Genomic DNA, 27,377 nt, shown 5'->3' with positions numbered 1-27,377 from the left:
GCTGTAATTTTTTATCACAGTGCTCTTAATTTTAATAGTGTCTTGCCACTGTATATTAAATTTTTTCTGTTAACAATAGAGTTATGTGGTCTTCTATCTAACTGTTCAAGAGAGAATTTTTGAATTGAAATGACGTGACTTCTGGTCCAAACCAGAAGTTTGTATATAGTTAATTGGGGCTTCCTACCACTAAACTTTCTGTATCTGATCTTGACTTCCATCTGTCTCGCTCCATTCTTGAGATTTGGAAATGATGGACAGTTGATGGATGCCAATGGGAATTTATAGACTTGCAATTTTTGAAAATTGTAATGCAAATATTTACTATATACAGTTCTTGTGAATTGGATTAATAGCTTATACTTATTCTTAATAGATAATTTCATGATTTATTTATTTATTGTATTTTAATGCCTTTTTCTCATTATTGTTTTTGACTTCACCTGTATCAATTATTTTTATTTCAGTAAAAACTGAATGTACATTATATTCTATCATATTCTGTCTCAGAGAAATAAATATTGAAGATGTATGTCCTATTTAATAACAAATATTAATTTGTCAGATAATTAAGTATATACTTCAATTGTATAATGCTAACGTAGTAAGTTCCAAACGTCATCAACTTATCTGGAAAGATCAGGAAGACAGACCTTGCAGTTCTGATAAAATGAGAAAGGAAACAAAGACCAATTGGGATTTCAATCCAAAATCAATTGGCCATAAAATTTAGTAACTAAAATTTTAAAATATATTAAACATGACTTCTAAAGAAATAAAGTCAAAAAAATTTTAAAATAAAACATTAATAAAAACAAATCCGTAAAAAAATAATTCAAATATCAAAACAAATAAATAAATTTGTAATTTAAAAACAAAATCTTTCTATTAATGAAATTCTTATTTTTTGAACAGAATACAGATAAAATTGTTAAGAGGATCTATAAGTTGAATTTTCATTGTTTAATAGAATCCTCATTTTTTTTAAATCTATCATTTGTTTTGTACACAATATACAGATATAATGATAGTTTGTGTCTGGCAGTGCCTAAAAACAGCTTAAGATAAATCCAACATCACATGATCACAATTATCATACTTTATCTTTAGATGATTTCAAATCATAACTCATATGATGACCATTTGTTGTTGGCCTAGTTTCATCTCTCTGTTGTCCTCCTGCCATCAGTTTTTCTTCTCTCTCGAAAATATCAGCAGTGGCATCTTGATCTGATTTACAACGAGACATAACAGCTGAAGTAACATTTGATGTAGAAGAACCCACATTAACTACCATATCATCTGATATCTGATGGCGAGATGGTGTAGGTGATAGGGATTCCGAACCACAAGAAGAGCTTTCACTGAGTTCAGCCGTGGGACGCCGACTGATGCGAGGTGAGTGATTAGGACGGCGACCTAATATCTGTGCCTGAATATGTTCACAGATTCTCTTAAACCTTCGAATAGGACCTACAAATATATTAAGTTTTCTAACCTAATTATCATAATTTTTAAAATGAGACATATTTTTATACCAACCTGAAATGAGTGTAAAGCTAATGCAATATACAGCTGGACTTTCACCTCCTTCTACCTTATCACTACTTGGTGTACTGGACAATTCAACACTATCTCCATCTCCACTTACTAGAGTCATATCTACATGGAATCGAACATTTCTTTGAAACATAGCTGGTCCTCCAGGCCGTTTATATTCAACACGAAATGACATAGGTGATACAACACTATGACATAAGTCTGCTATCTGTATTTAAAAATAAAATTTTATTATGTAGTTAAGGAATTAATATACCATTTTTCCAAAGTTACAAGCAAAAAACTTTTACTGATATTTATTATAAAAGTATTAGTTCATAATGATTACAATTATAACTCTAAAAAAATGTAAACAGGGAATTTTCTTAAACATCTATGAATTACTTTATAAACTATAAAGATAGTATATCAGAATGGAATTGAATGTACTTGGAATTAAATGTCTATGTTTACCTGTTGTTACAGGGCTATGAAATTTTAATTATTACAAAAAACTCAATGTTACAAAACATATCAAAAATTCTATAGCAGAACTATTGTATTTCCCTGAAAATAAGCCCTAGCACGATTTTTTAGGATGCTCATAATATAAGCCCTACCCCTAAAATAAGCCTCAGTTAAGATCATCAGCCAGATGATTGTATTTAATACGTCCATTGCAACCCACAATGGACATTTTGAATTATAAAATAATGATATTAGTATATAATTAAATACAATTATTATTATTATTATTGACATTAATATAAATTATAATTATTTGTAAATATCCAAGCAAGCATCTTTGGATGAGACATCCCCTGAAAATAAGATCTAATGTGTCTTTTGGAGCAAAAATTAATATAAGACCTGGTCTTATTTTTGGGGAACCACAGTACAACACAAGTTTTAGGTGATCAGTTAACAAACAGTTCGGTTAATGAACAAATTGGATAACGAACACTTTCGCAAAAGATTTTTATGTTCAGATAACGAACACCTTACAGAACAAACACAAGAAGCAGCAACATAAAATAATGAATACCAATTGGTCTTCCCCTGTCTTCAGGCAACAATTCAAAACTTTTCAGAGATGAGAGATGTTGACATCGATGATCAACCTGGTATATACTGATCGGATAGCATTCCTCCAAACTTTGAAACTCTCCTTTGTACTTCCAGCCTTTTATTTTTCTGACAGAAACAATTCTTTTATAGTATTCATAAAACTGTTGGGCGGGTACTCATTAAGTTTTGCGTCAATTCTTATTTTCAAAAAGTGAGAGTATAATAGCAAAGGTAGAGAGTGGGCAGAAGATGTCTAGTGTTGCTGGGCAGTATGGCTTGAACAGGTCTACAGTAGGCAGCAGTTCAATCTTATCTAAGAAAGATGCTATATAATCAAGAAGGCTCAAACAGCTAAAGGAGAAACAAAAATCACATCTGAGAAATAAAGAACATTGAAGAGCTCATAATGAAACCTGAAACTGATCTGATGACAGAAGAACGCCAAGAACTCTTGAATGAAGAACATCAAGAAACTCGGCAAGATATGTTTTCTTCTGAAAAAGAGGATTAATGCTGATATCTGCTATTAAAGATCTTTTGAAGAAGTGGGAGGATGTCAGAACAACAGTCTTAAAATGGCATCCAAACCAGGTTGAGATTAATAGGCTTAAGGATCTCTACAATTACGATTATATTAAAATTACCTCTGAAAAATCCTGAAGAAGAGAAAAAAGCAAATCGACATTAGACAGATTCTTTAACCCTGAAAAATGGAAAAAACATGACTAAGAGCCGCCGCAAACTACAGGATGCGGGAGCTAGCGTACGCTAGCTCGCACTCCTAAGCCACGCCTTTTTTCCCATGATGCTATGAGCCATTTTTGCTAGGTAAGCTACGCGGGCACGAAGCAGCCGCAAACTACACAACGCTTGCTCGCGTAACGCAGTCCACATGACGTGGATTCCACAGATGTAGATTGGTTATAGAACAAGATTTTATTATAACCTATACTTGTAATCAGTCAGTTTTCGTTCCGAACTTTGAAACAGCATGGAAAAAAAATATGTTTACTAGTTTAGCCTAACTAGGCTTAACTAGCCGAAAACTATTTATACTGTATATTACTATTTACATACAACGGTTATACTATTTTCTTTTCAATACTGAATGTATTAATCATGTAATTTATGTACATCGATAAAATTCTATTATTTCTTTTTCGACATGTGACATGTTTATGTAGTCATCCGTCTTCCCCACTCTCTCTTGCTAGTGTAAATGCTCTAGTTGTTGAATTCTGTGAACAGTGAGCGTACTCTCGTATCGCTGCGCTAGCGAAGGAAAAACAGCGTGGGCAAGAAGACAAGGGTGGAGCCTTTGACGTCATCGGATGTGCTAGCACACCACAAACTAGCGCTTTGCTCTCGCAAAGCGCTAGTTTGTGGTGGCTCTGATAAAAATGCAAGACTGTGTATATATGTTTTTTATTATTACATATAAATACAGTAGACCCCCCCAAATTGCGGGTTCATATAACGCAGAAATATTTGCGGGGAAAAGATTGAGATATTGCGTATATTGTGGGGAAAAAATTGAGATCGTATTCATATAAAGACGCTAAAAGACTTGTAAAATGCAGTAAAACGTCATCACTGACTCGTGTTGTGACAGGATTGGGCAAATCTGGACCAATAGTGGACGAGCAGCCAAACTACTTAAACGCTACGGAGAGTTTAGGCAGGTAAGTTGAGTTTACTATCATCTGTACAGTATATAGGCCTAAATTAAGTACTGTAAGTCTAATACAGTACTGTAATTTTATACATTTCTTGTGAAAAAAAACATTTCTTATTCAACGGTCATAAAAATTATTTCTATTAAGGATGTCTCCAAAGTTCAACAAATTTTTCGCAGAAAAATAACTTCAGAACAAATTAATCAAATTCCCATAAAAACCTATGGTAAATATGGTTAACGAACAATTCGGATAACAAACAAAGTCTTGAAATGGATTATGTTTGTTAACCAATCACCCACTGTATATAATAATTATATGTATTAGTATGAAAAATAGTAAAGTAGTAAAAATTTCAGTACTAAACATGTGCTTATTGAAAAAAATACATTCATTATTTCATTTGTGAATGCTTGGAATATAAGTCACCATTTATTCCAGTAAAATGGATTTAATTTGTATTGATTTTGTTTATGCCATCTCCAGGAATACATGACTAGTGTAAAATAAGAGTGAATTGTACTGAATTACAGTAGATCCCCCTATAAGACTGGTTCCTATAATTACGATTCCTATAAGACGGCGAAAAAATTGTGGCGGTATCCGTACACAACGGTAAAAAAACTCCTATAATTACGTANCATCCTTACGACCTGGCCCAGGATTTTGTTGACAAAACATAAAATAATTATATTTTACATTAACACTCAAAAAAATATATATTTAATAAACCTAAAATTTTGATAAAACCTTACATTCATAAAGACTAAAGGTAAATACTTTAATTTTTAAATATTAATACCGATAAAAAGGCATGAATCAAATCAGCTTTCACAGAACTCAGAGGTCGATCTTTCACCAGAATAACGTGTGTTTCATCTCTTTCTGTAGTCATCAGATTTCCAAACCAAGATCGCTTTGTTAATCTGTTTATAACATTTGGGAACACATTTATAATTAATAACAAATTTTCAATTATTAATCAAAAATAACAACATAATTTTCATCTTACTCTGGTGATGAATCAGGTGTAAGGTTAACTTCATCAGATGCTGATGGAACTAGAGAAAATAATAATATACATTATTACAATTATTTAAATCAGAAAAAAATTACAATAATGACTACCTTAAATATAAATTATATAGCTTCTATATAAAAGCCATATAATTTATTGTTTTACTGTATTTATCTTCATCAAGCATTGATAAAATTGGGATTTAGATACATTGAAAAATTAAGGAAAAATAATTTCAATTTTGAATTATTAGTAAAATTTTAATGTTTTAAAGTTAATCAGAATGTGCATACTTAAGAAATTTTATTGAACATAAAATCTTTGCATTAAACATTTTATACATGCACTTTCTAATCTAAATTTATAATTTATAAACTTTAATTTGATAATATAACAGAATCCAGATTATTTGAGGTAATGTGGACTAATTGTACCTTGAGTAACTGAAAACTCACATAAAATGGACAATCATAATTATTTTGGAATAAAAATTATGAATATAAAAGATTTACATAATATTAACTTTTAAACATCTTTTTATACCTTTGGGATTTTAACCATATATAATAATAATAATTTTGCTTCATTTATTATACAGCTAATATATACAATAGCTACATTTTAATATGAATTGAAGTCTCATATTGAAGTCAAATCATAAAAGGTAACAGAAGAAAATAATTTTATACTACATGTTATCATTTAAACTCTCTTTAAAATGTCTTTTAGAGTATTTTGAAGAGAGGACCTACTATATTTTTGTTTTACAGCAGGTCCTCTCTTCTTTGCCACAATATTCTACAATAAACTTAGCATCATTTTTCATGGATTAAGGAACACAATATATCTGGGACAGATAGTCCCAAATATGTCAAGCTCTGTTACTCATCAGTTACCTTCACTATAAATCTGGTTAAACTCAAGATGGACGTGGAAAAAAGCCCTCTTAGTCCTCATGAGCAGAAAGAGTTTAGAAAAGAGTCACTTGCTTGGTACAACTGAGGTTAAATGTACTACAGTATTTACATGCTGAATGCATTCACAGAAAAAGCTTTTATAAATAATAAAAATAATATATTCACTAACAGATTCAGATGAAGAGAAACCTTAGTTAATTGGGAATTCTACCATATTGTATATTCACTTTTCTTATTTTAGTATTCAAGTAGTATATTTTCATACTACTTGAATATTTTCATATGCAGAAAAATGTCATTAATTTAAATATCATTATGAGTGTAGATGCAGACTCGGATAATATAGTTAGGGGTATAAATACATCTTTATGCAATAGTTTGTTATCAAAATCATGATGTTTGTGATGCAAACAATGCTATGGATTATAATGTTACATCCATTGAAAAGGCCCTGTTATAGTCAGGGCAAAATGCATTTGGAGGTAATGTTAAATTAATAAAGCTGATTCCTTTAGATGAATGTTGTAATCTATGTAAATAATTATGTAATGCTTTAATTAAATAATTCTCTTCAAAAATCAGTAATGATAGAGAAGAATAATTTCTTGTTGTTTATTTTGAGAAGTTTTTAATGTTTTTTAAACTTTGGCTTTTAATATATAACCTTTTTAACTTGTAAAACAACTAATCTCATTGTTAAATTTTAAATATTTTTTTACATAAAAGTTTTATAAACAAAATCTGATAACAGATGGTGTCCCACACAACTTTTATGTTATTAAGCAAAAAATAAAGTTTTTTTTTAAATATAAACTTATAACAGCCAAGAAAGTTACACAACTCTCATTGCTAAATTTTTCAGTGCTGGTTCATCTTTGTGTCCACTTGACATCTGTTGATGCCGTACTGGGTTGGCCACTGCAATCCTCATTGGTGGCATTTTCTCTACTGGCTGCAAACTTCCAACACCATTCTGTGACAGCTGACGAGACATCCATAAACCTCCGTCAGCTGCCAGTAAATTTCAGCCGCAGTTACATGTTTCGCCCACAGAAATCAAATAACTGAGCGGATTTCTTCATGAGACCAGTTTTTCCAAACAAGTGCCATTTGTGTTTACCTACAACTAGCATTGTAGGTGGCGGGTGGCTGAAACTCTGCACAGTTGCCAACCACATGTATTGGAATTACCGCACACTTCTCATTTCTCTATAACAAATGAAACTCCAGGAATATCGACCTTGTAACCTTAGTTTTTGATCAACCCTCGTAGTATAATGTTTCCATTTAAAATAATGAGAAATAAGATCTTGGTTAGTATTTTTCACACAATCAATTTTTAGGACATTACTGACATTAGGCAAGGAATGCCTGTATATTATTCTTTACTTTCAATAAGTTTGAAAGAAATTACCAGTAATATTCTATTTATTACTAAGCTAAAAGGATCAGAAAAGAAAATGAATAATTAAAAAAAAGCAATTATTCTTTTTGTTATTAGTTATCATCTAAGTTTTTCAAATTTCAAAAACATTTAAGTGTCTTTCCTAAAACATATTTAGATTAGGATCATCAAAACTGATTACAAAAGGTGAATAAAATGCACCATTTTCTTGTTTTGTCATGACAAAGTAGAGAATGTTTTTAATTTATAATGTAATAATAATAATAATAACAATAATAATAATAATAATAATCAGACTCAAATAACACACCATTAAACTTACACTCACAACATACAGACATGACACAAATATAAAAAGCATAGACAACATTAAGCAATCATGGGCTCAAAAGGCTTTCCATGGCAGGCATCCTTACGACCTGGCCCAGGATTTTGTTGACAAAACTGCGTCAAACAGCTGGTTAGATCGGGGATGCCTCTTTGGGGAGACGGAAGGATTCATGATTGCCATACAGGATCAGGTCATAAATACTAAAAACTACAGAAAACACATACTCAAAGATACAACACTCACAAATGACACATGCAGAAAATGTCACATCATGCCAGAAACTATACAACACATCACTTCTGGTTGCAAGCTCTTGGCACAGACAGATTACTTACATAGACACAATCAAGTAGCAAATATAATACACCAAGAGCTTGCAAAGAAACACAAATTGGCAGACATCCACGAACCATACTACAAGTATATTCCACAGACAGTATTGGAAAACAACACGCACAAAATGTACTACGACAGAGCCATAATCACAGATAAAACAATTTACCACAACAGACCAGACATCACACTCATTGACAAACACAATAAAATCACATACATTATAGACATAGCCATTCCAAACACTCACAATGTACAAAACACATGCACTGAAAAAATTAGCAAGTACACAGAACTCGCCCAGGAAATAAGGCATCTGTGGAGGATGGATAGGGTAGTTATTGTACCTGTTGTTCTCTCCTGTACAGGTGTGATACCACACACGCTACACAAAAGCCTGGGAACATTACAATTGAGTAGAAATACATACATCACACTACAGAAGGCCACTATATTGAATACATGCCATATTGTTAGGAAATTCCTTAATACAGACACTGACACACACATTTAATTTTAGTTTTGTTTTGGTTGCTATGCCTTGACTCTGGTCCGGCATAGTACACAGCCACCGGTGTGTACCAAATATAACCCACTAAACCCAACACATAATAATAATATTTAAAAACGATGTTTTAAAGATATCATAGACCAAGATAATAACTATATTAAAATTAGACAATATAAATAATTTTTAAAATATTTTATACACAAGTGCATAACTATATAAAATGAAAAAAATGAAAAAACGAACCCCAGCAAATGTGAAAAATATTTAATGATAAACAAATGTATTTGATAAGTTTAACTATCATCAATAGGATAAATATATTTGAAAAAGAACACAGGTGAATTGAACGCCTTAATTTAAAGAAAGAGTCGTCATCTGATTGGTTGTTAATGTTTATGTCATTTGACATTAATGTTACATGTAGTATTTATTTCTGGACTTCAAAAAGAGATCTCTGTGCTAGAGGGAGGGTTGTTGCTATCTTTGAAATTTATGTCCTTATTTTTGTTACATGTCCTATATATCTCTAGTTTTTCCAGGTGTATTGCATTCTAGTTGCATGTAATAGTTGGGCTCTGTCTGTGTGTGTTTGGAGCCTGACTACAATAAGTATCTGAACTGATGAAAGCTAAAGTTATCAAAACTGTTTGTTTACATTAAATATTTTTCGTTTTTGCTGGAGTTTTTGGCTATATTGTTTCTTTAATATCATTATTATTTAGTTTCTGTGCTGTTTATATGCTAATTATAAATTTGTTCAAAAAATGTACAGTCAACCCCCTATAACACTGTTGATAATTCCGTTTTATATGAATTCCATGTTGTATGAGTCACTTAGATTTTACAAATACGTGTGCCGGGCTGTGAACGGCTCACGTATTTGTAAAAACTAAGTGACTCGTAAGCAACCATATTTATAAGCAAATTCAAGAAGGGCAAGCAATCAACTTTAGAAAAGCAAGTAAGATATCGGCAGCATGGAGATCAAGCGTAATGTAAAGTTTCAAGAACTTTGGTGAAGTGGCAGTAACTAGTGAGATGACATTTAAAAAAGCATGCATATTACATGTGCAATCTGCTTGCTCTACACATGCATTAATGTTTTTGCTTTATTTTATTTTTGTGTTTTAGTATTTTTATTTGCATCTATGTATTTATTGATGTATCTCATCATTTTTTGTTTTAATTTACAGGCATACCTCGACTTACGTCGGTTTCGAGTTACGTCGTTCCCGATTATACGTCGCTTGTTAAAAAAGTATATGGAAAAATAAAAATCAAGTTTAAGTCATTTTATTCGACTTTACGTCTGTCCGCCACAAATATTGAAGTCGTAATATCACTAGATAAACGTTTAAAGCACATAAAATCATATTAAAATATATACAAGTATGTACTGTATTTACAGTACACGCATTCGTAAATTTAGATTACTTTTTTTGTACTATATTAAAAACTAAAATTTATTTGTTTGTAAGCTTAAAATAGATTTTTATTAACCATATATTATTTAAAATGCTTTCCTAGTGATAAGTAGATTCGGAAACAGGTAAATTCGACTTACGTCGTTTTCCTGGAACCAATTACCGACGTAAGGCGAGGTATACCTGTATTTCCACTTTTAATGATAACTTATCAGCACGAGATTGCGCACTAAATATTTTTTAAAAAACATTCCAAAACACATTTATTGTTAATACAAATCTGTCAGCATTCAATTTTGTTTGTTCTTGATAAAGGTCATTAAAGATGACCGAAAACATTTGAATTTGCTAATAAATATGGCTGCAGTTTATAAGGTTTTTTGAGTAGTGAATCTTCAAGCAATTATTTATTGTGACATCACAATGTGGGATGCAATTTTTAATCATATTTTTAATTTATTTAATTTAAAATATATGCTCTGTACCTTAAATTAGTAGTGGCTTGCCCCTTTACATCATACTTTTCCTTTAACAACAGAGTTGTGCCAGTCATCTATTAACTACTTTCATTGGGAATGTTTTGATTTAAAATAACATGATTTCTAGTTTGCATTGGAAGTTCATATACAGTTAATTGGACCTCCTGTCCCTAAAGTTTCCATATCTGGTCTCATCTTTCATCTATCTAACTCCATTCTTGAGATTAAGGAAAGACAAACAGATAGACAAATAGACGGATGACAGTGGGAATTTATAGGTCTATAGTTTTCTCAAATTGCAGCCCAATGATGTTAAATTAATTTACTTAAACAGTAATTTATAATACAGCAACTGATATTGGAAGAGGAAGAAATTTAATTTGAGAAATATTAAAGTCTAAAATGCCATTTATAAAATATGAAAGTATTTTGAGAACATGTTAAATTATTGTTGATATAATATCCAACAAAAACTCTTAAATTAAAATTAAGGTAAGCACTACACACAACCAATATCTAGCTTTCTTGCTAGATATTGGTTGTGTAGTGCTTACCTTACAAAACTTGCATGAAAGTAAATGTTTTCATATAGTTTTGTATTTTCTTGCTGGATATTCTTGCTTATTTACATATATCCAATTTGAGTAGTTGAGTTAAAATTAAGATATATTTAAATGAGTTACTTTGCTAAAATTTAAACTTTATATACATATATATATATTTTTTAAATTTGAAAACTAAAGTAATAAAATTTGTACTCAAATATTATTTTTCAAGAAGACAATATATTCAATTTAAAAAAAAATTAAGGATATATATCCTTGATTTTTTTAAATTATTCACTAATTCTATTCACTAATTAGGATTTTTATGTATATATATACACATATATACATAAAAACTAGTGTTGCAACAAATAGTATATTTGGCCTCAGGCCGAATACCGAATATTCGGCCAGGAGCGTGGCTGAATAGCCGAATATTCGGCCAAACTATTTGGCTTGATTAACGCACGTACAAAAATTGGTGCGCAAACCACATTATGGCAAGGACCCTGCTCTCTATTGGCCCACTGTCACTAAGTTTCGTCAATCGTGTTAATTCTTGACAGTTCAGACAAGAGCGTCATGGCAGTATGTGATAAGTGACAATATCAAATGTGGATAACAATGAAATTACCTACACGTGTAAATAACGGAAGAAGCAGTGGCGTAGCGTGGGTGTCAGCCACCCGGGGCAAAGGAAAATTTCGCCGTCCCCTTATTTAGGTATCTCAATTTAAAAGACTAAAATTCAGTTGTGTCACAGAATAAGTAATGAAAAATTCTGTGCTAGTGTTGCCACCTTTTTAAAATCGCTGACCCGGACGGCAGGTGAGGTTTGTTCAAACAGAAGTTCCTGGCGCAGGTGTATGTCATTTTGCTATGCGAAGAATAATGTGCAGTGCATGTCGGTTCTAAATAAGTTACAGTTAGCTACTAGGGAGACTCGGGTAGGAGTAATGTAAGTAACCTACATGACTTGCTCTATTGGATGTTGGAGGTGTATGTGAATACAAACAAATCGTACAAGCAAAAAAAGAAAGAAAAAAAAAAAAAAACGGTCGACAGGATTGCGCATGAAATCCCTGGCCTGTGAGTTGATTCCCCTGGACTGTCCGGATGGTAACACTATTCCATGCTCATTTCAATCGGTCTGAATGGTAGGTGCAACGAAAGTATGAAATGAAGTGGTTCAAACTTTTACAAGATATTATTATTATTTATTTATTTTAACTTTGCTGCCCCCTAAAAAGTGTGGCCCAGGACGGGCCGCCCCTTCTGCCCCCACTAAGCTATGCCACTGCTAGAGCGATAGAGGAAAGAGAAAGGGAAGAGCAAAGACGAGCGCTTAAAAAGAAGAATAGGCAGGGTCAGACCCTCAGATTTGCGAGGATTCTCGAACGAATAGGTGTGTACATGTGCTGATCTTTGTAATTATAAATTGTTAATACATGTAACTAATATTATTTTCTTTTTTATTTTGTGCATGTTATAAGTTATAAATAAATATAAACAAAACGCTAACCCACTAACATTAAATCTAAATACCAAAATGATTAATTTACTGTGTTTTTGTTATTTCTTACTCCTGTTTTTAGGTATTCAGCTGAATTGTGATTAAATATTCGGTATTCGGCCGAATAGCGAAAAATAGGCCGAATACCGAATAGTAACCGAATATTCGTTACATCACTAATAAAAATCCTAATTAGTGAATAGAAACTCGAATAACAAGTTATAAATATCCACATTTCTCTCAAACTAAATAGACAAAATATCAGAATTTTAAGTTTTTTAAATTTAACAAATTAAAATTTTACAGAATTACTATAAAAAAAACTATAATGTTGTTGTTGTTGTTGTTATTATTATTATTATTTGTATTAGAATCCAAAAATGACCTTAAATAATACCACAAAACCATCCATTCCAAATTCAATATTGAAATATTATTTAAATAAAAAAAATTATCTAATAAAACTATTTTTTGGAAAATAACTAGAGAGGATCTTATAATATCAGAAATAAAAACAGACAATGCCCATATTACAAAGCAGACAACAAGCATTTTCTGTATTGGAGTACAGAAAGTATCCAATACTCCAATACTTATAAAATATCTGGCTTTATGCACTTTATGAAATATTGATATTGAAATCATTTATATTCTTTCATTGGAAGAGAAGTACAAATAAAGATCCTTTACAAGCTAATTGTTATCCTTATTAGAAATTTTCATATTGCTTAACTGACAAAAGTCACACGGCAAGAAAACACTGCCAAGAAAACAACATACTCACAGAACAGCAGAAATGGTGCTGAAGAACGTCACAGGGATGCAAGGAACAACTTGTAATCAACTCTGTGGTTCTTCAGACCTAAAAATGTGTAGAAACATTTATACTACTTGATTTGATTACCAGAAGAATTTGTCATTCTACCAAATACAGATATACGACTTATTCACAATTTAAAACTCTAAAATTCATTCTTCATTAATAATTGCAAAACAAAATGGAAATCATCTTAAAATTTATGCATACATATGTAATATATCATATTGAATTAGTCTAAAACTTTATAATTTCTTAAAGGATCAATCAAAATATATTGAAGATATATTTAAATAATAATTTCAAATAGTATATGACAGACATTTGATGATAAAATTGGATTTCTATATCATAGATTTCAATGATAAGCAGATGCAATTTAAATATCTTCAATAAAATGGGAAATTAGTTAATAATTCTTTGAAGAACATTATAAAATTAACAGAAAACATTGTTTGATCTTAACACATCTTTCAATTTTTGACAAACAAAATATTTCAATTCAATGAAAACTTGAAAAATTCTCAATATGTGAAGCAGGCACTATAGTTTCAATTAGTTTATCACAGTTTATCAGAGAATTAGTTATTATAATTGATTTTGTACTAAGAAAATTATTATGAGGCAGTTACAGAGAAAAATCTGATCATGTTCATAAACCTTATAAAAAATTGTGCTAAACTAAATGTAAGTTTCCATGAGAAATTTTTATTTGAGGAAAGAATCATCATTTACCATTTTCAACTCTACACATATCAGATCATCTGATCAACTTTTGATTATGATGATTATTCTGAAAAAAATCCTAGTTATAGATATATTATTTTAATATTTTCAGATAAAAAAAAATACTCGGTCAAGATATGATAAAAATTCCATCTGAGATTTTGAAGGTAAAGTTGGAAACTGCAATTTCATATCTTAATTACTTTAATTAGAGAATAATTTTGGAGACAAATTTGGTTGTGAGTAAATTGCTGAAAACATATTTCTTGCTTTCATTTTCATCAAGTAATGATTTGCTTAGTAGCCTAACAATAATAATTCATAAACATACTGATTAATTTGCAATTTTTTTTAATAATATACAATTTTTGTATACTGTACTTTTTTAAAGTTATGTAAGATTTTGAAACTTAGCCCATAGATAAAGAAAAGATATCAACGATTATTTCTTAACTTTAATAATGTATAAAATTTTTCAAATTACCTCTACTAGAATGATGATAACCCTAATTATCAAAACTATATAAAAATATTTTAGATATACTTAGGGTAAATGCTATAGTTATTGGCCACTTAAAGAAATTTTATATATGGAATTTTTAAAATAAAAGTTCTATGACATAACGAAAATCAAATCAGGAAATATTATATTTACTGAGAAAACCTTGCTTTTTTACAGCCCTTCCACTGCTAACATCTTGAAATTTCAAATGCCAATTGTTTAATCCAGAATGAAATTGCAAAACAGTATATTTTTGACATTTGTAATAGAGATATTTGACAACAGTAAAATAATTTGTAAAAATTAATTTTTATTGCTATTTTATATGGTTTTATTGTTTTAAATTATATTTTATGCACTAACATATTCATTTTAAAAAATAAAACTTTCCTACCTTAATAAGAGATTCTTTTCTTAATTTTTAACTCCAATGCAACTCCATTGTTTAATTTTCAAACATTCAACTTTCATACAGAATTTTAGGAGTGCATTATATCTGAATTGGAGATTGTCTTTATATTTGGGTAGACATTTTTTTTACAAAGAAATTAACAAATATAAAAAGTAATACCATAATTTTGGGCAGGTAAGTCATGTCAGCATATAATCTGCAATATATGCCAAGCAGAAAACTGCAAGAATGAAAATAAAATCTTCATATACTCTGTGCCTCCAGGGCAGTTGTTGAAAGTAAGATAATTATCAATAGGCAGTTTAGAAGTTGCTATCTACAGCAATAAAATATTTCCTTTTCTGTTTAATTTCTGTTAACAAATTATTTTAAATTTATTTAAATAGCCATTAAAATATAATAAAATACTAAAACAGTATAAAATTAAGAAATCCTTTAATTTTAATGAATGGCAAATTTACCAGGAAGTAAAACAAGCAGTTAAAAAAAAACAAAACAAAACAAAAAAAAGTAGGAGAGGGTTCTTGATAAGGCCCATCAAGAATTCTCTCCCACATTTTTTTTTATGGATTGCTGCTGAATGTCAATGAAAGTCATACCAAACAATGAAAAAAATGACAACAGAACACTCTTGCATGTGCAGTTTAAATAAGCCATTCCCAATACTTTTTGATCAAAGTAGTATGTACATTCTTCAAATTCCTCTCATTGTAGTGTGCTTGTATATTTATGGACAAACATGAAGCTTTATAGACAACTCTTGGCAAAGTTTAGAAAATTTTTTCTTGTATGGTTTTTGTAAGTCTAGCATGATTTAACATGGTGTCTAGTCATCATTCACACTCATGATCTCCTCCTGAATTGTTGGAGCTATTCAACACAATGGAATTGGAAAAAGAAAACATTGCCTAGTTTATTAAGAAATGTGAATTAGAAAAAGACAAATTTTTGTTTTTTGTAAATCTTACATTTTTGAGGCAGAGCATCAACGAATTTTAATTATATGATTTATAGAATTGAGTTCATTCTCAAAATCTGATAGGTCAATTTTGATTAAACTTTAAATTTACGTAATAAGAGAACTAAACACCAACGATATGCCGAAAATCTATCGGGCTAGTATTAGGCTAATTACTAAATGAATTACGTAACCAAATTTGGCTCTAGAGGTAGGCGTTAGGTGCCATCTCTTATTAATATTAATAATTATAAATAAATTAATTAATTTAAATAATTTAGAACCGCTGGGAGAAAAAATCGGTCCGGAGCGGGACTCGAACCCACTACTCCTGCTTACCGTGCAGATGCGTTGCCAGTTACGCTACCCGGACCTCCGATCCGATCTCCTCTTCCAGCGTATATAATCTAACTACTTNATTTAAATTAATTAATTTATTTATAATTATTAATATTAATAAGAGATGGCGCCTAACGCCTACCTCTAGAGCCAAATTTGGTTACGTAATTCATTTAGTAATTAGCCTAATACTAGCCCGATAGATTTTCGGCATATCGTTGGTGTTTAGTTATGTTATATATCGGGTTTAGCGATGTTTGTAATAAGAGAAAGGAATTAAAAATGTAATAAAAAGCAGATGCAAAAGATTTTGTTTTCAAGGTACAAGGTTGCTAGCATGAATGTGTGCAATTTTTCAAATTCTTTTTATGCTAGTGGCAACAACACTGCTGCAGCAGTAACAAGTGATCGTTGTAAATGATCATCTGAAACATTATTATTGACTTGTAAGCACTTTGGCTCAATTCTTAATTTGTATTCAGACAAAAAAATGACTTCTGCCTAGTTTAGAAACTAATTCATTCTGGAAAGGGAAGGAGTCAGTCACTGTTAACCCATTCATCAAAGGGTTAATTATTAAGTGCCTTTGTCATTCTTTAACATTCACATCCATGTAATTTCTTTCTTTCTTGAATGTGTCAGATATTATCAGGGCTGTGGAGTCGTGTAAAAATCTACCGACTCCAACTCTGACCAGGAGCGGACTTGTTACTGAAAGAGACCCGGAAATTCTGATGTCATCATGTGCCCTCAGAATAAAAGATTCAATAAATAGAGTTCTAATAAAGATAGAACGTAGAAACTTTTTATTCCAAAGTTATAAGACTCCTCTAAGTAATATGTGACCGTAGGGTCGGTGTCTCTGACACCCCGTCAGGATGTGACACCACCAAGTCTCGCAGGACTCGAAAATCGCAACTTTACGCCACGCAAGCGGTAGCGGGTGAAGGGTTGAATTCGGAGTAGAGGTGAGGACCCGGAATGGAGTGAACGGAGAAAAGAATGGAAGAAACTGCACTCAAAATTATTTTAAACATAAATAACCGTTTATTTATATGAAAGTGAAGTTAATTATATATCCAAGTTTAAGGTTACAAGTTAATATTGGCTAAATATAAGTTACATGAATTGCTAGTTACAATCATGTTCTAAATTAGTTTACGTGGAGAGAGAGAGCGTACAATAGTGCGTGGGCAGGATAAATACCTTATATTACTGTTGATCCATTAACAGCAAATAAAGTCCCACAGTTCGGAGTTAAATAGGTAAATTGATATTGTCCAGTTCAGTCGTTGAGGAGGAGGTGATGGGTTTCGACAGGAACAGTCTCTCAAAGACGAACTCGGCGCGGCACACACACACAATCAAATAATAACTTCCACGACCTTACTCATCGTGCCTGTCCCTTTTATACGAAGTCCTCTGTTCGAGCCTTTCCCTGATTTCGTCAGGGATGACGATCTCGTTGGACCAATAAGGTGATGGGTGACACAATCGTGACACAGAGATGAACTCATCTCAACAAGGAACCTAACTCATGGGAATCGAGGTTTAATCAGATTTTATGTTTCCCTTATCTCTTTTAATTTTCGTTAAAACTCATTCCGTCTTCATAGAGTTGCATCCCAAGTTTGATTAAAATTTTATTAAAAAAATTTAAAGTTTCTAACTCTAAATTTTTGACCCTCACAAATATATAAATATGTATTTGATAATTTTTACTTCTCCAGCTATTATATATAATAGAGGGAAAGTGTAGTGCTCGGTCAAAAAATGACCCCTCTCAAATTTTTACATTTTTGGACTCGGGACACCTTTAAATTTCGAGTTATACAAAAGATTTGAGGTTTTTTTATATGTATGGATGTTAAATTGTAGGTGTGGGGCATGATTTTGTTCACCCTGTTTGAAGCCTAATAATTTCTCTGGTCAGAGTGGTCAGAATCGGAGTCAGATGGTTTAACACAAGAGTTAGTTATTAAGTGTCAAAGTGGTTGAACTAAATCGTGCCCCCATATACATTCTAACATCTTAGGCGAGTTTTACTGTACTATTATAAAATGACAAAAAAGCTTACTTTGAGGGTAGAGACGAGTTTTATTTTATTATTATTATTTTTTTAATTTTGAACGCTAATAACAAGTAATATATTCATTAAGAGATATGACACATGACCACTTTATGTCTTCACCCTGTCGACCTTTAATTAAGAACCAAAATTTAATAGTATTAATGCTCCTTTATACGCAAGCTACAGTGCCACATTTTGTTTCTTAAACTTTACCCATTCTGAGATATTGAGATATTCTTTAATATCTCAGAACAGAAAATAAAGAAATTAAACAAATTAGATGCCAACACACGCAATTTTTCCCCTTTTATTGACTTTTTTGAGGGGTTCGGGAGGTCTCCAAATGTGTAGGTTTGTAAAAGAAACTTGGAGGGTCAAATTTGACACGATTCCAATACTTTTCTGTTTTATATACATTACAAGTCGGGAAGTAAAAAGGAGTCAGAGTCGGGCGATTTTTTGACGACTCCGACTAAAACACCAAAACTCCGACTCCACAGCACTGGATATTATAAATATGTTTGAAAACTAAAATTATTAATTAGTTAAAGTTGTTAATTAGGAAAAAAATATCTTTTTAGAATCATTGAATTATCAACTTTTAAAATAAGATGTCTTATTATATAAAAATAATTCATCCTGTTATTAATCTACAATCATAAAACTAAATGACTTCCATAAAGAGGATAAGATAATAGTTATTTTTAATTATTATTCATTAATATAATTAATAATCTGTCACAAAATAATACAAATTTATGAAATTTGTCCTTTAATAAATTTCTTAAATTTTATATTAATAAACTGAAAGAAAATGTTATCAGAAATTAACTATTTTGTTACATAATCAAAATGAAAACCAAAAATGATAAATGGTACAACTACAGTAGCACATTGAACTTCAAATGCTTCAGAGTTTGAATGCTAAATTTGCTTCAGAGTTCAAACTATATGCACAGTGATAAAGGCACTCAAGATGTAAAGATGAGCTGTTGTGCACTTAAACTGTCTCTTGCTCCTGTGTTCGACTCTTTATAAAATTACTCTTATACTTTGGAACCCTGAGGAAAATATAAACTTCCATGGAATGTGGACACCTTGCTCTTCTCCTGATTGACATTTCATGATAAACAAGAATGGTAGTGAGGCTGTATGCCATAATTTTAAGTTATTATAAAATATTCTAGATTGTTGTTTCTGTCCTTGATTCTTATCATTTCCTGTTTCTAGAACTTTCTCCTGCCCTTTATTTCTATTTCATTCAGTTGTTGATTGACATTCTGAAAATGTCCTGTGGGAAGAGTAAATGTCCAAGGGCCCAAATGTGTAAGTAACAGTTTTTCGCAGAAGGGAGAGGAGAGCACAAATGAGAGGGAGATGGTGGAGAGAGAAGGTCAATCTGGACCATAGTGAAAAACCTAGGAGTTTCCCCCGAAGGCTTCATGCCACTAGAGTACTAAGGCTTAACACGATTGTTGAAGACAATCTCCATTATCCCTAGAAAAAAAGGCATATGATAACCTCCCCAAAAGGAAGGACTAAATCCCACCAAGAATCAACTAAAATAGTCATCTCAGAAACAAAAGAATCAACTGAGTATGGGTACCACTTTCCTTTCTCTATCTATCTTAATTTCCCATTCCACATCTTTAGGCATAAGTTAGTTTTAAGCTAGTTTTAAAAAGTAAATTCTTGTAATAAATATTGCATTCTTTTTTTGTTATTGTAAAAGTGAAAACCTCTTTGATTGTCATGCAGGTCACATGCTAGACCGTTTTATTTTTGGACAGAGCTGGGAAAACGTCCTACAGTTGGTATCTGTATCGCTTTTATTGTGCATTGTGTTAGCTCAATAAATTTACTGTTATTTCATTTTATACTGTCTCAATATTGTTGTGTTATCACCTTAGTGGTGATCGGGAACAATTGCACTTTTCACAGTAGGTTAAAATATCCAAACTTTTAATATGGTTTACATTTTAATGTTTAGCCTTCTTACTTTTTGGCTGGCAATGTTGGGACATTTCTACTAATTACTAATAAAAGCAAATAATTACAAATTCTAATAAAAATATAAATTTTTAAAATATTTTTATAAATTTAAAATACTCTAACTAATTTTATTATTCCTAAAAACTTGTGGAATATTTTCATTTAGTTAAACTTCAAATCCAGATAGAGTTCACTAATTCATGAGAAACCATATTCTTAAAAGTTCAAAATGAAAAATGTGTTAGTAACTGCAACTGTCTCAACACTTGACGTAGAACTGTTCCTAGTAGTTCTGAGTCCAGAATAATTCCAACCTAGAACTACAGTAATACCCCGAACGTACACGATAGGTGGGACCAAGCGATAACCACGTAAGTCAAATTCGCGTAAGTCGGAGTATAATTTTGCAATTTATGTAAAATCCAAGTCGGATGTATGTAAGCTAATAAATGTTCTTGTTAATCTTATCTTGTCTTTTGAATCAAAACAAGAATTCATGGTTACAAGAAATCACCACGTAGTGTCTCTCAAGTCTCTGTAGATATAACAAACACAGAAATAACACAAAATAAATTGTAGCTATGTGTCAATTCCACGCGACACGTCTGAACATGTAAGCTGAACAATAGTGTGCGGGTGAGTAATCAAGAGTTGTGTGGCACTCAAACAAAAGACGAATCGATGAGATTTGAAAATTGCGTAATTCCGGGTTCGCGTAAGTCGGGGTAGCGTAATTCGAGGTATTACTGTACTCACCTCTACTATTAATTAACCATGACATTCAAGAAGTATGTAGAAGCAAAAAGTCTAAGAGGATGGTTGTAATATCAATGATTGAGGTGAAAAAGGTTTTATCGTGAAGCATGAAAGTGATACTTATGTGACAGCCATGTTTAAGATGCTAAAGTTGACAGTATATGATCAATTAATGAAATTTTTATTTTATCATACAGAATTTATTTAACTTTTTAGAAATTTGAATTTCTATATTCTAACAATCTAAAAGCTAAACATTTCAAACAAAAGAAGTATTAATTGATAAATAATCATCTACTTTAATTAAATAATAGTTTAATTTGAAATCATTTTCTCATATTTGTAAAAAGTTTGTATTTAATAGTATTCAGAACATTGGAAGCAATGTAATTAGCTATACTAAAGCAAAGAATCAGTTATTAAAGAAAAACTAGAGATAAAATGCAAATAAATAACTTTCAATTAAAGAAATAAAATAACAAATTTACATAATTCTTTAAATTCATAATTGAAAGCTAAAATATTCTGCATGCAGCTCCTAGTAATAATCTTCCACAAAATTGAAGGTAATTAGCATTTGCATATCCTTGTGGACAAAACTAAGGACAAATGATATTTTCAATGATTACAGTTAGAAATTTAATTGCAGCAGCCAGTTGAAATAAGCTTGAAATTGTGGTGTACTCTGTTATGTAAAATTTATGCAAATGTTTGAGTTCTGCACATGTCAGTCACATGACATCATAGAATAGATTTCAAACAATCTGAACATGCAGTCAGTTTTCATTGGATGTGAAATTCAAATGGGAAAAAGCAAAGTTACAATACAGTAGACCCCCCTATAACATGGTAGATACATTCCGTGTTATATGAATTCCGTGTTGTATGAGTCACTTAAATACATGAGCCAATCACAGCCCGGCACTTGTGCAGTTTAGGGGCTGCGGCTGTTTGAAAGGTTTTCTTCCATAAAATTAATTGATTCTAGACTAATTTGACTTGAACATTTCCAAATCACATATAATTTTTTGGGAATAATCCATATAAACTATGGTATAAACAAAAAATTGTAGGAATACTTACTGAGTGTGCACCATTTGAAGACGCCATTGCTTAAGCTTGTTTTCATCGCGGAGCAGCTTATTGAACGGCAGACATGTTTCCTGATAAGTTATTCTCATATTCTCATGATTAAAGACATGATGACTAAAGACAAAATTTTAGATAACGTAACAATTATAAAATTATAGTGCCTAATTTATATACTGTACAGATGATAGTAAACTCAACTTTCCCACCTAAACTCTCCATATATACACATCAACTGGACAACAGCAAGTAGTCTGGCTGCTTGTCCACTATTAGTCCAGATTCAACCAATCCTCCAATCCTGTTGTGACAAGACAATCTGTCTCATTCTTTTACCATGTTATACGAGTCTTTTTTAGTGTGTTATATGAACACGATTGCAATTTTTTCGCCATGTTATACGAATCTGTGTTATATGAACCTCTGTTATAGGGGGTCTACTGTATTGAAATTCTGGACATGTCTTCTAGGCATCATTTAGATGATTTTACTTGCGGAAGAATAATCGGAAAGCTGGAAGAAAGGTGGCAAATGACAGATGTTGTCTGTGAATTTAACATTGCACACAGTATCATTTCTAGGCTATGGGCAGCATTTCAAACTAGTGGAATGTGCAGCACATGCAAGGGAGAGGTCATCCTAGCAGTACAACACCCCAAGAAGATCAGTATATTGTTCTTTCAGCAAAAAGAAACCAATGCAGCACAGTTGGTAAACTAGCAAGCCATTTACAGGCAGCCACAGGAACTAAGATATCCCATAAAACTGTTGCAAGACATTTGTGAAAGAAAGGATTATATGCCCAAAGACCTGTTGTGTGTCCCACTCTCGAGAATTCACTGACACACCTGTATGCAATGGTGCCGTCTACATTGCAATTGGACTAATGATGACTGGGCTGCCAAGCTCTTCTCAGATGAGATTAGATTCAGTCTACTGTCTGATTCTAGACAGCAACTGATATGGCATGAAGTTAGCAGTTCTTATTGTCCCTAAAATATTCAGGAAAGGGACTTGCAATATCATGGTGTGAGCAGGCAGACATCATGGTCAATGGCTGTATGGACCTGTATGTGCTTGACTGAGAGACCATGACCAGCCAACGAAACATTGACAAAGTTCTGTACCTACATGTTCGATTTTCCAAGGTGCTGTCAGTGAAAAGTTTCATTTTATGGATGATAATGCACCTTGTCATCACACACAGTCTGTAGAGGAGTGTCTTGACAGAAGAATATTCATTGCATAATCTGGCCAGCCTGTTCTCCTGACCTGAATCCAATTGAAAATGTATGCGATACATTGGGAGACACATTGCTGATTGACAATATCCACTGACAAACAAGGACACCATCATCTGTGTAGTGAAAGAAGAGTGGGACAACTTGTCTCAACAGCTCCTGGATCATGTTAACAGTTCTGCATATGCCACATCATGTACAAAGTTGCATTGAACTTCACAGTGGCCATATCCCTTAATGACATGATCCTCAGGATTGTTCGTAGTAAGCATTGTGCATTTTTTATACAACCATGTCTTCGGACAATATGCACTTTTTACAAAAACACCCTTTCTTGACATCCTGTGTACTTCCTTTGAACATAATTATTATATTAAATCATGTTGAATATGTTGTCAATACTACTGTTTTCTTCCTTGTATATAATTACATGTAGTTTTTCATATACATGCCCATTTCTTCTTTGTCCATAAGTTTTGTCCACCAGTGTATAGTAAAAAAATTGTCAATACTTAATAAATTGAATTTAGTTTTTATAGAAAAAAAATCTCATCTCATTATTTGTAGTAATCTTAATTACTGCTCTAAACAGCAGGCAAGGGCTTTTCCGTGACTTTCCTGCACTTGAATGGGAGGATAAGTCTTATTGTTTTGGGATAGGAGTAAATTTTTAAAAAAATTTGTAAATACCAATAATAATTGTTTTTAATAAGTTAGAAACTGGTGCAAGTATATTTTCATTAAATCTGATCCTACTTGAGATATGACCCTATTTGACTTGTTTCCAAAATATAATAGCATCTATGCCCCAAGTATAGAAGTATTCCTTATAATTTCAAAATATTTGGTTCACAGGGTTTGAAATACAAAGAAAAGTATAAGACAATACACAGACCATTTTGTTCCCATGTTTTAGGACCTTAAAATGTCAAGAAATGCAAAAAACCTAGAGTTAAAAGTTAATCAATTACAACAATACTTTTTCCTTCTGTTCTATAACAGATGAAAAAGTATTAAAATGGTTTAAAGCCATTACTGATTAAAAAAAAAAACTATATAAAGGCTAAATAATATTTTTCTTATTGTATTTTCTTTTCTACGAATTTATTTCTAAAAATCTTATCAAAATCAATGGCTGTTTCAAAATATAAAATAAAATAAAATATGTAATTTATTTGTTATTTCAAAACCATGTTGTACTAAATTTTCTAGAGTATTAAAACACAAGATCGTGTTATTTTCAATCACATGGCTTCTTTTCCATCTTTATTTGGACTCCACCAGAGGGCTTTTCAGCTTGTTTGACTATTTAATAGCTACCCTATTTGATTATGTAAATTCTGACTGTCGTGAATAGTCAAAAACACTACCTGATAGTGTTAAACAAAAGTTCAACCAAAAAGTGGAACAAGTTATACCAAGGAAATTTGTACAAATTCTGAGAAAGTTCTTAAATTTGTAAATGAGCCAACAACTACATCTGAAAGGACTTAACAACATATATTCGTCATCTTTGATAAGAGGAATGAATATAACCAACAATGTACCAAAAATTAAAATGTTCGTATAACCACCTCATTCTTCTAGTTTGTAAATGCAAACTTATGAAGTACAAGTGCCATTTCGTGGTTGATGTTGACTGATAAGAGGCCAAAAGCCCAAAACATGTAGAAATACTGTATCAATTAAATAAAGATGGAAAAGAAGCCACGTGATTGAAAATAACACGATCTTGTGTTTTAAAACTTTATAAAATATGTAAATAAAGAATCTTTTTTTATTTATATATTTTCAGCAAAAAGTTAAAATATAATCTTAAAATATCATCAAGATGGGTTGATAATAATAATAATAACAACTCTCCCGTGGTTACAACCTGGTCGTGGTGGGAGAGCCCAGTAATTTTACTGATCCATAAGGCAATGTAGGCTGGAGCACAAGCTCCTGGTAGGGACACCCATGCCAGTAAGGTCTATGGGAAGAAATAAAAAAAATGAAGCTAAGAGTGACCACACCCACATTCTGTAGAGATATTTATCATGATAGTAACCAGATCTAAGTGTGATACCAGCTCGGACATCGCCTCGGTAAACAAGGTCCACATTTGTGGGTTAGCCAGAGGCTCACATTCGAGCAATAGGCCACAGTCTCCCTTGGTTACCGGTGGCAAAAGCAGCGCTGGCCCAAGCATGGCTACTGCAATGCGCTCAACAGATGTGAGGAATCAACCTAGCCTTATTGTTTCTGTGGTAATGCATCCACAGACCACAAAAGCTGGTAAACCCTGCCAACAGATGAAATGGACAACAGACATGAACGAGTTTATCATCCGTACTTACTACACCATCACAAAACTCGAAACAAACATGACAGCATACAGACAACAACTACACCATAGATTCACACAACAATATCCTCACCTCACTGTCACCGAACAAAGGGCTGTTGATCAAAACAGAACAATTATACACAACAACCTTATCCCACAACCAACACTTGAACTTATCAAACAACAGGTTGCTGATCAAATACATCAACAGACAGAAACATTTAACATTAATGAAGATCATGTAACCTGTCAGGATAATCCAGCAACAAGCATTGATAATAGCACACATACAACAACTACCACTAATGATACTACAGACACTTCCTCATTCATCACTGATAACGTAGACATAGAATTAGTTAATACATTCTCACTTATATTTCAGGAAACACTCACTAAATATACAGGCACAGATCCCACACAAAGACCACAAATACCAAAAATCAACACATCAAAGGTAGTAGTGTGGCCGGTGGCCATATCGGAATACGTTTATTTTATTATTATTGGTATATACATATTTTTAGTTTTGATATTCTTTCCCTATTTCTTCGATTTCTTTGTGTGTTCATTCTAGAACATTCCATGACTGTTATAGCCTTTAGGGGGGATTAGCGATTCTGTGAATCGCAAAGAACAATAGTGCAGGAAATTACACCCCTCTGAGAGAGAAGAACAAAGAAGGGTGTGTAGAGGGGACTGAGGAGGTAAGAAGGGACAGAATCGAGGGAGACACGGAGAGAATAAGACGTGTTGAGGTGAACTCCGGACTTGACTGAGAGCCGAAGAAAGAGAGACTTCTCGGGAGGGTCAAGCGACGGACTGGAGAGAATCAGAGTCCCCACGGCTGAAGGCCCAACGATAGAAAAACTGAAGACATTTTGCTTCACCAAGGAAGTAGATCCGAGAACACAGTAAGAGTTGGAAAGAGAGCGAAAAATAAAAACGATCCGACCTAGAGCGAAAAATCATATCGGAAAAAACGAGGAAAGTCCCGGGTGAAGTTGCTTCTTCCTTCTATTTTCCTTCTTGCTATCCTATCCTTCTTATATTTTCCTTAGTATTAAGCTAGGTTTAAGTTAGGTTAAGTTAGATTTTATCACGTGTATAGAAAATACTTATTGTCACGCGCCAAGTTAACGTCACCCCGCGATTTCTTGTACCCATCACGTTGTAATGATTGTATCTGAATCAATTGGGATCCATAAATAAAAGAACCTGTTTGTGATTTGTAAGAAAAGTGTTGATAATTATAATTGTCCTTACAACACAAAGACCACATTGCACTACTCCATACATATTTTCATGCAAATATGAGCATGTTCTTATATATGAAAATCACTTGCTTTGTGTTTTTAGAACACATATTTTGCTTCACTTACAAGA

At 32.1% G+C, this 27,377-nt stretch overlaps 1 protein-coding gene across 7 annotated transcripts in view; it reads right to left on the bottom strand.

Moving 5' to 3' along the window:
- Positions 1-394: 394 nt before the first annotated feature.
- LOC111642225 (serine/threonine-protein kinase BRSK2-like) overlaps positions 395-27,377 on the bottom strand; it is a 159,449-nt gene continuing 132,466 nt past the window's right edge. For all 7 annotated transcript variants that reach the window (XM_023388531.1, XM_023388532.1, XM_023388536.1 and 4 more), the window contains 4 exons: positions 5,296-5,344; positions 5,086-5,209; positions 1,543-1,768; positions 395-1,473 (listed from right to left, as the gene is read on the bottom strand). In XM_023388531.1, coding sequence (XP_023244299.1) covers positions 1,094-1,473; positions 1,543-1,768; positions 5,086-5,209; positions 5,296-5,344 — 779 coding nt within the window. In that variant the 3' untranslated portion in view covers positions 395-1,093. The remainder of the gene's footprint in view (positions 1,474-1,542; positions 1,769-5,085; positions 5,210-5,295; positions 5,345-27,377) is intronic.

Source organism: Centruroides sculpturatus, unplaced genomic scaffold, assembly GCF_000671375.1.
Source record: "Centruroides sculpturatus isolate CEXI.00-Female unplaced genomic scaffold, Cexi_2.0 scaffold457, whole genome shotgun sequence".
Classification (NCBI taxonomy): Eukaryota; Metazoa; Arthropoda; class Arachnida; order Scorpiones; family Buthidae; genus Centruroides; species Centruroides sculpturatus.
Note: the sequence above shows the minus strand (reverse complement) of the source record. Positions and strands in the feature narration are given on the sequence as shown.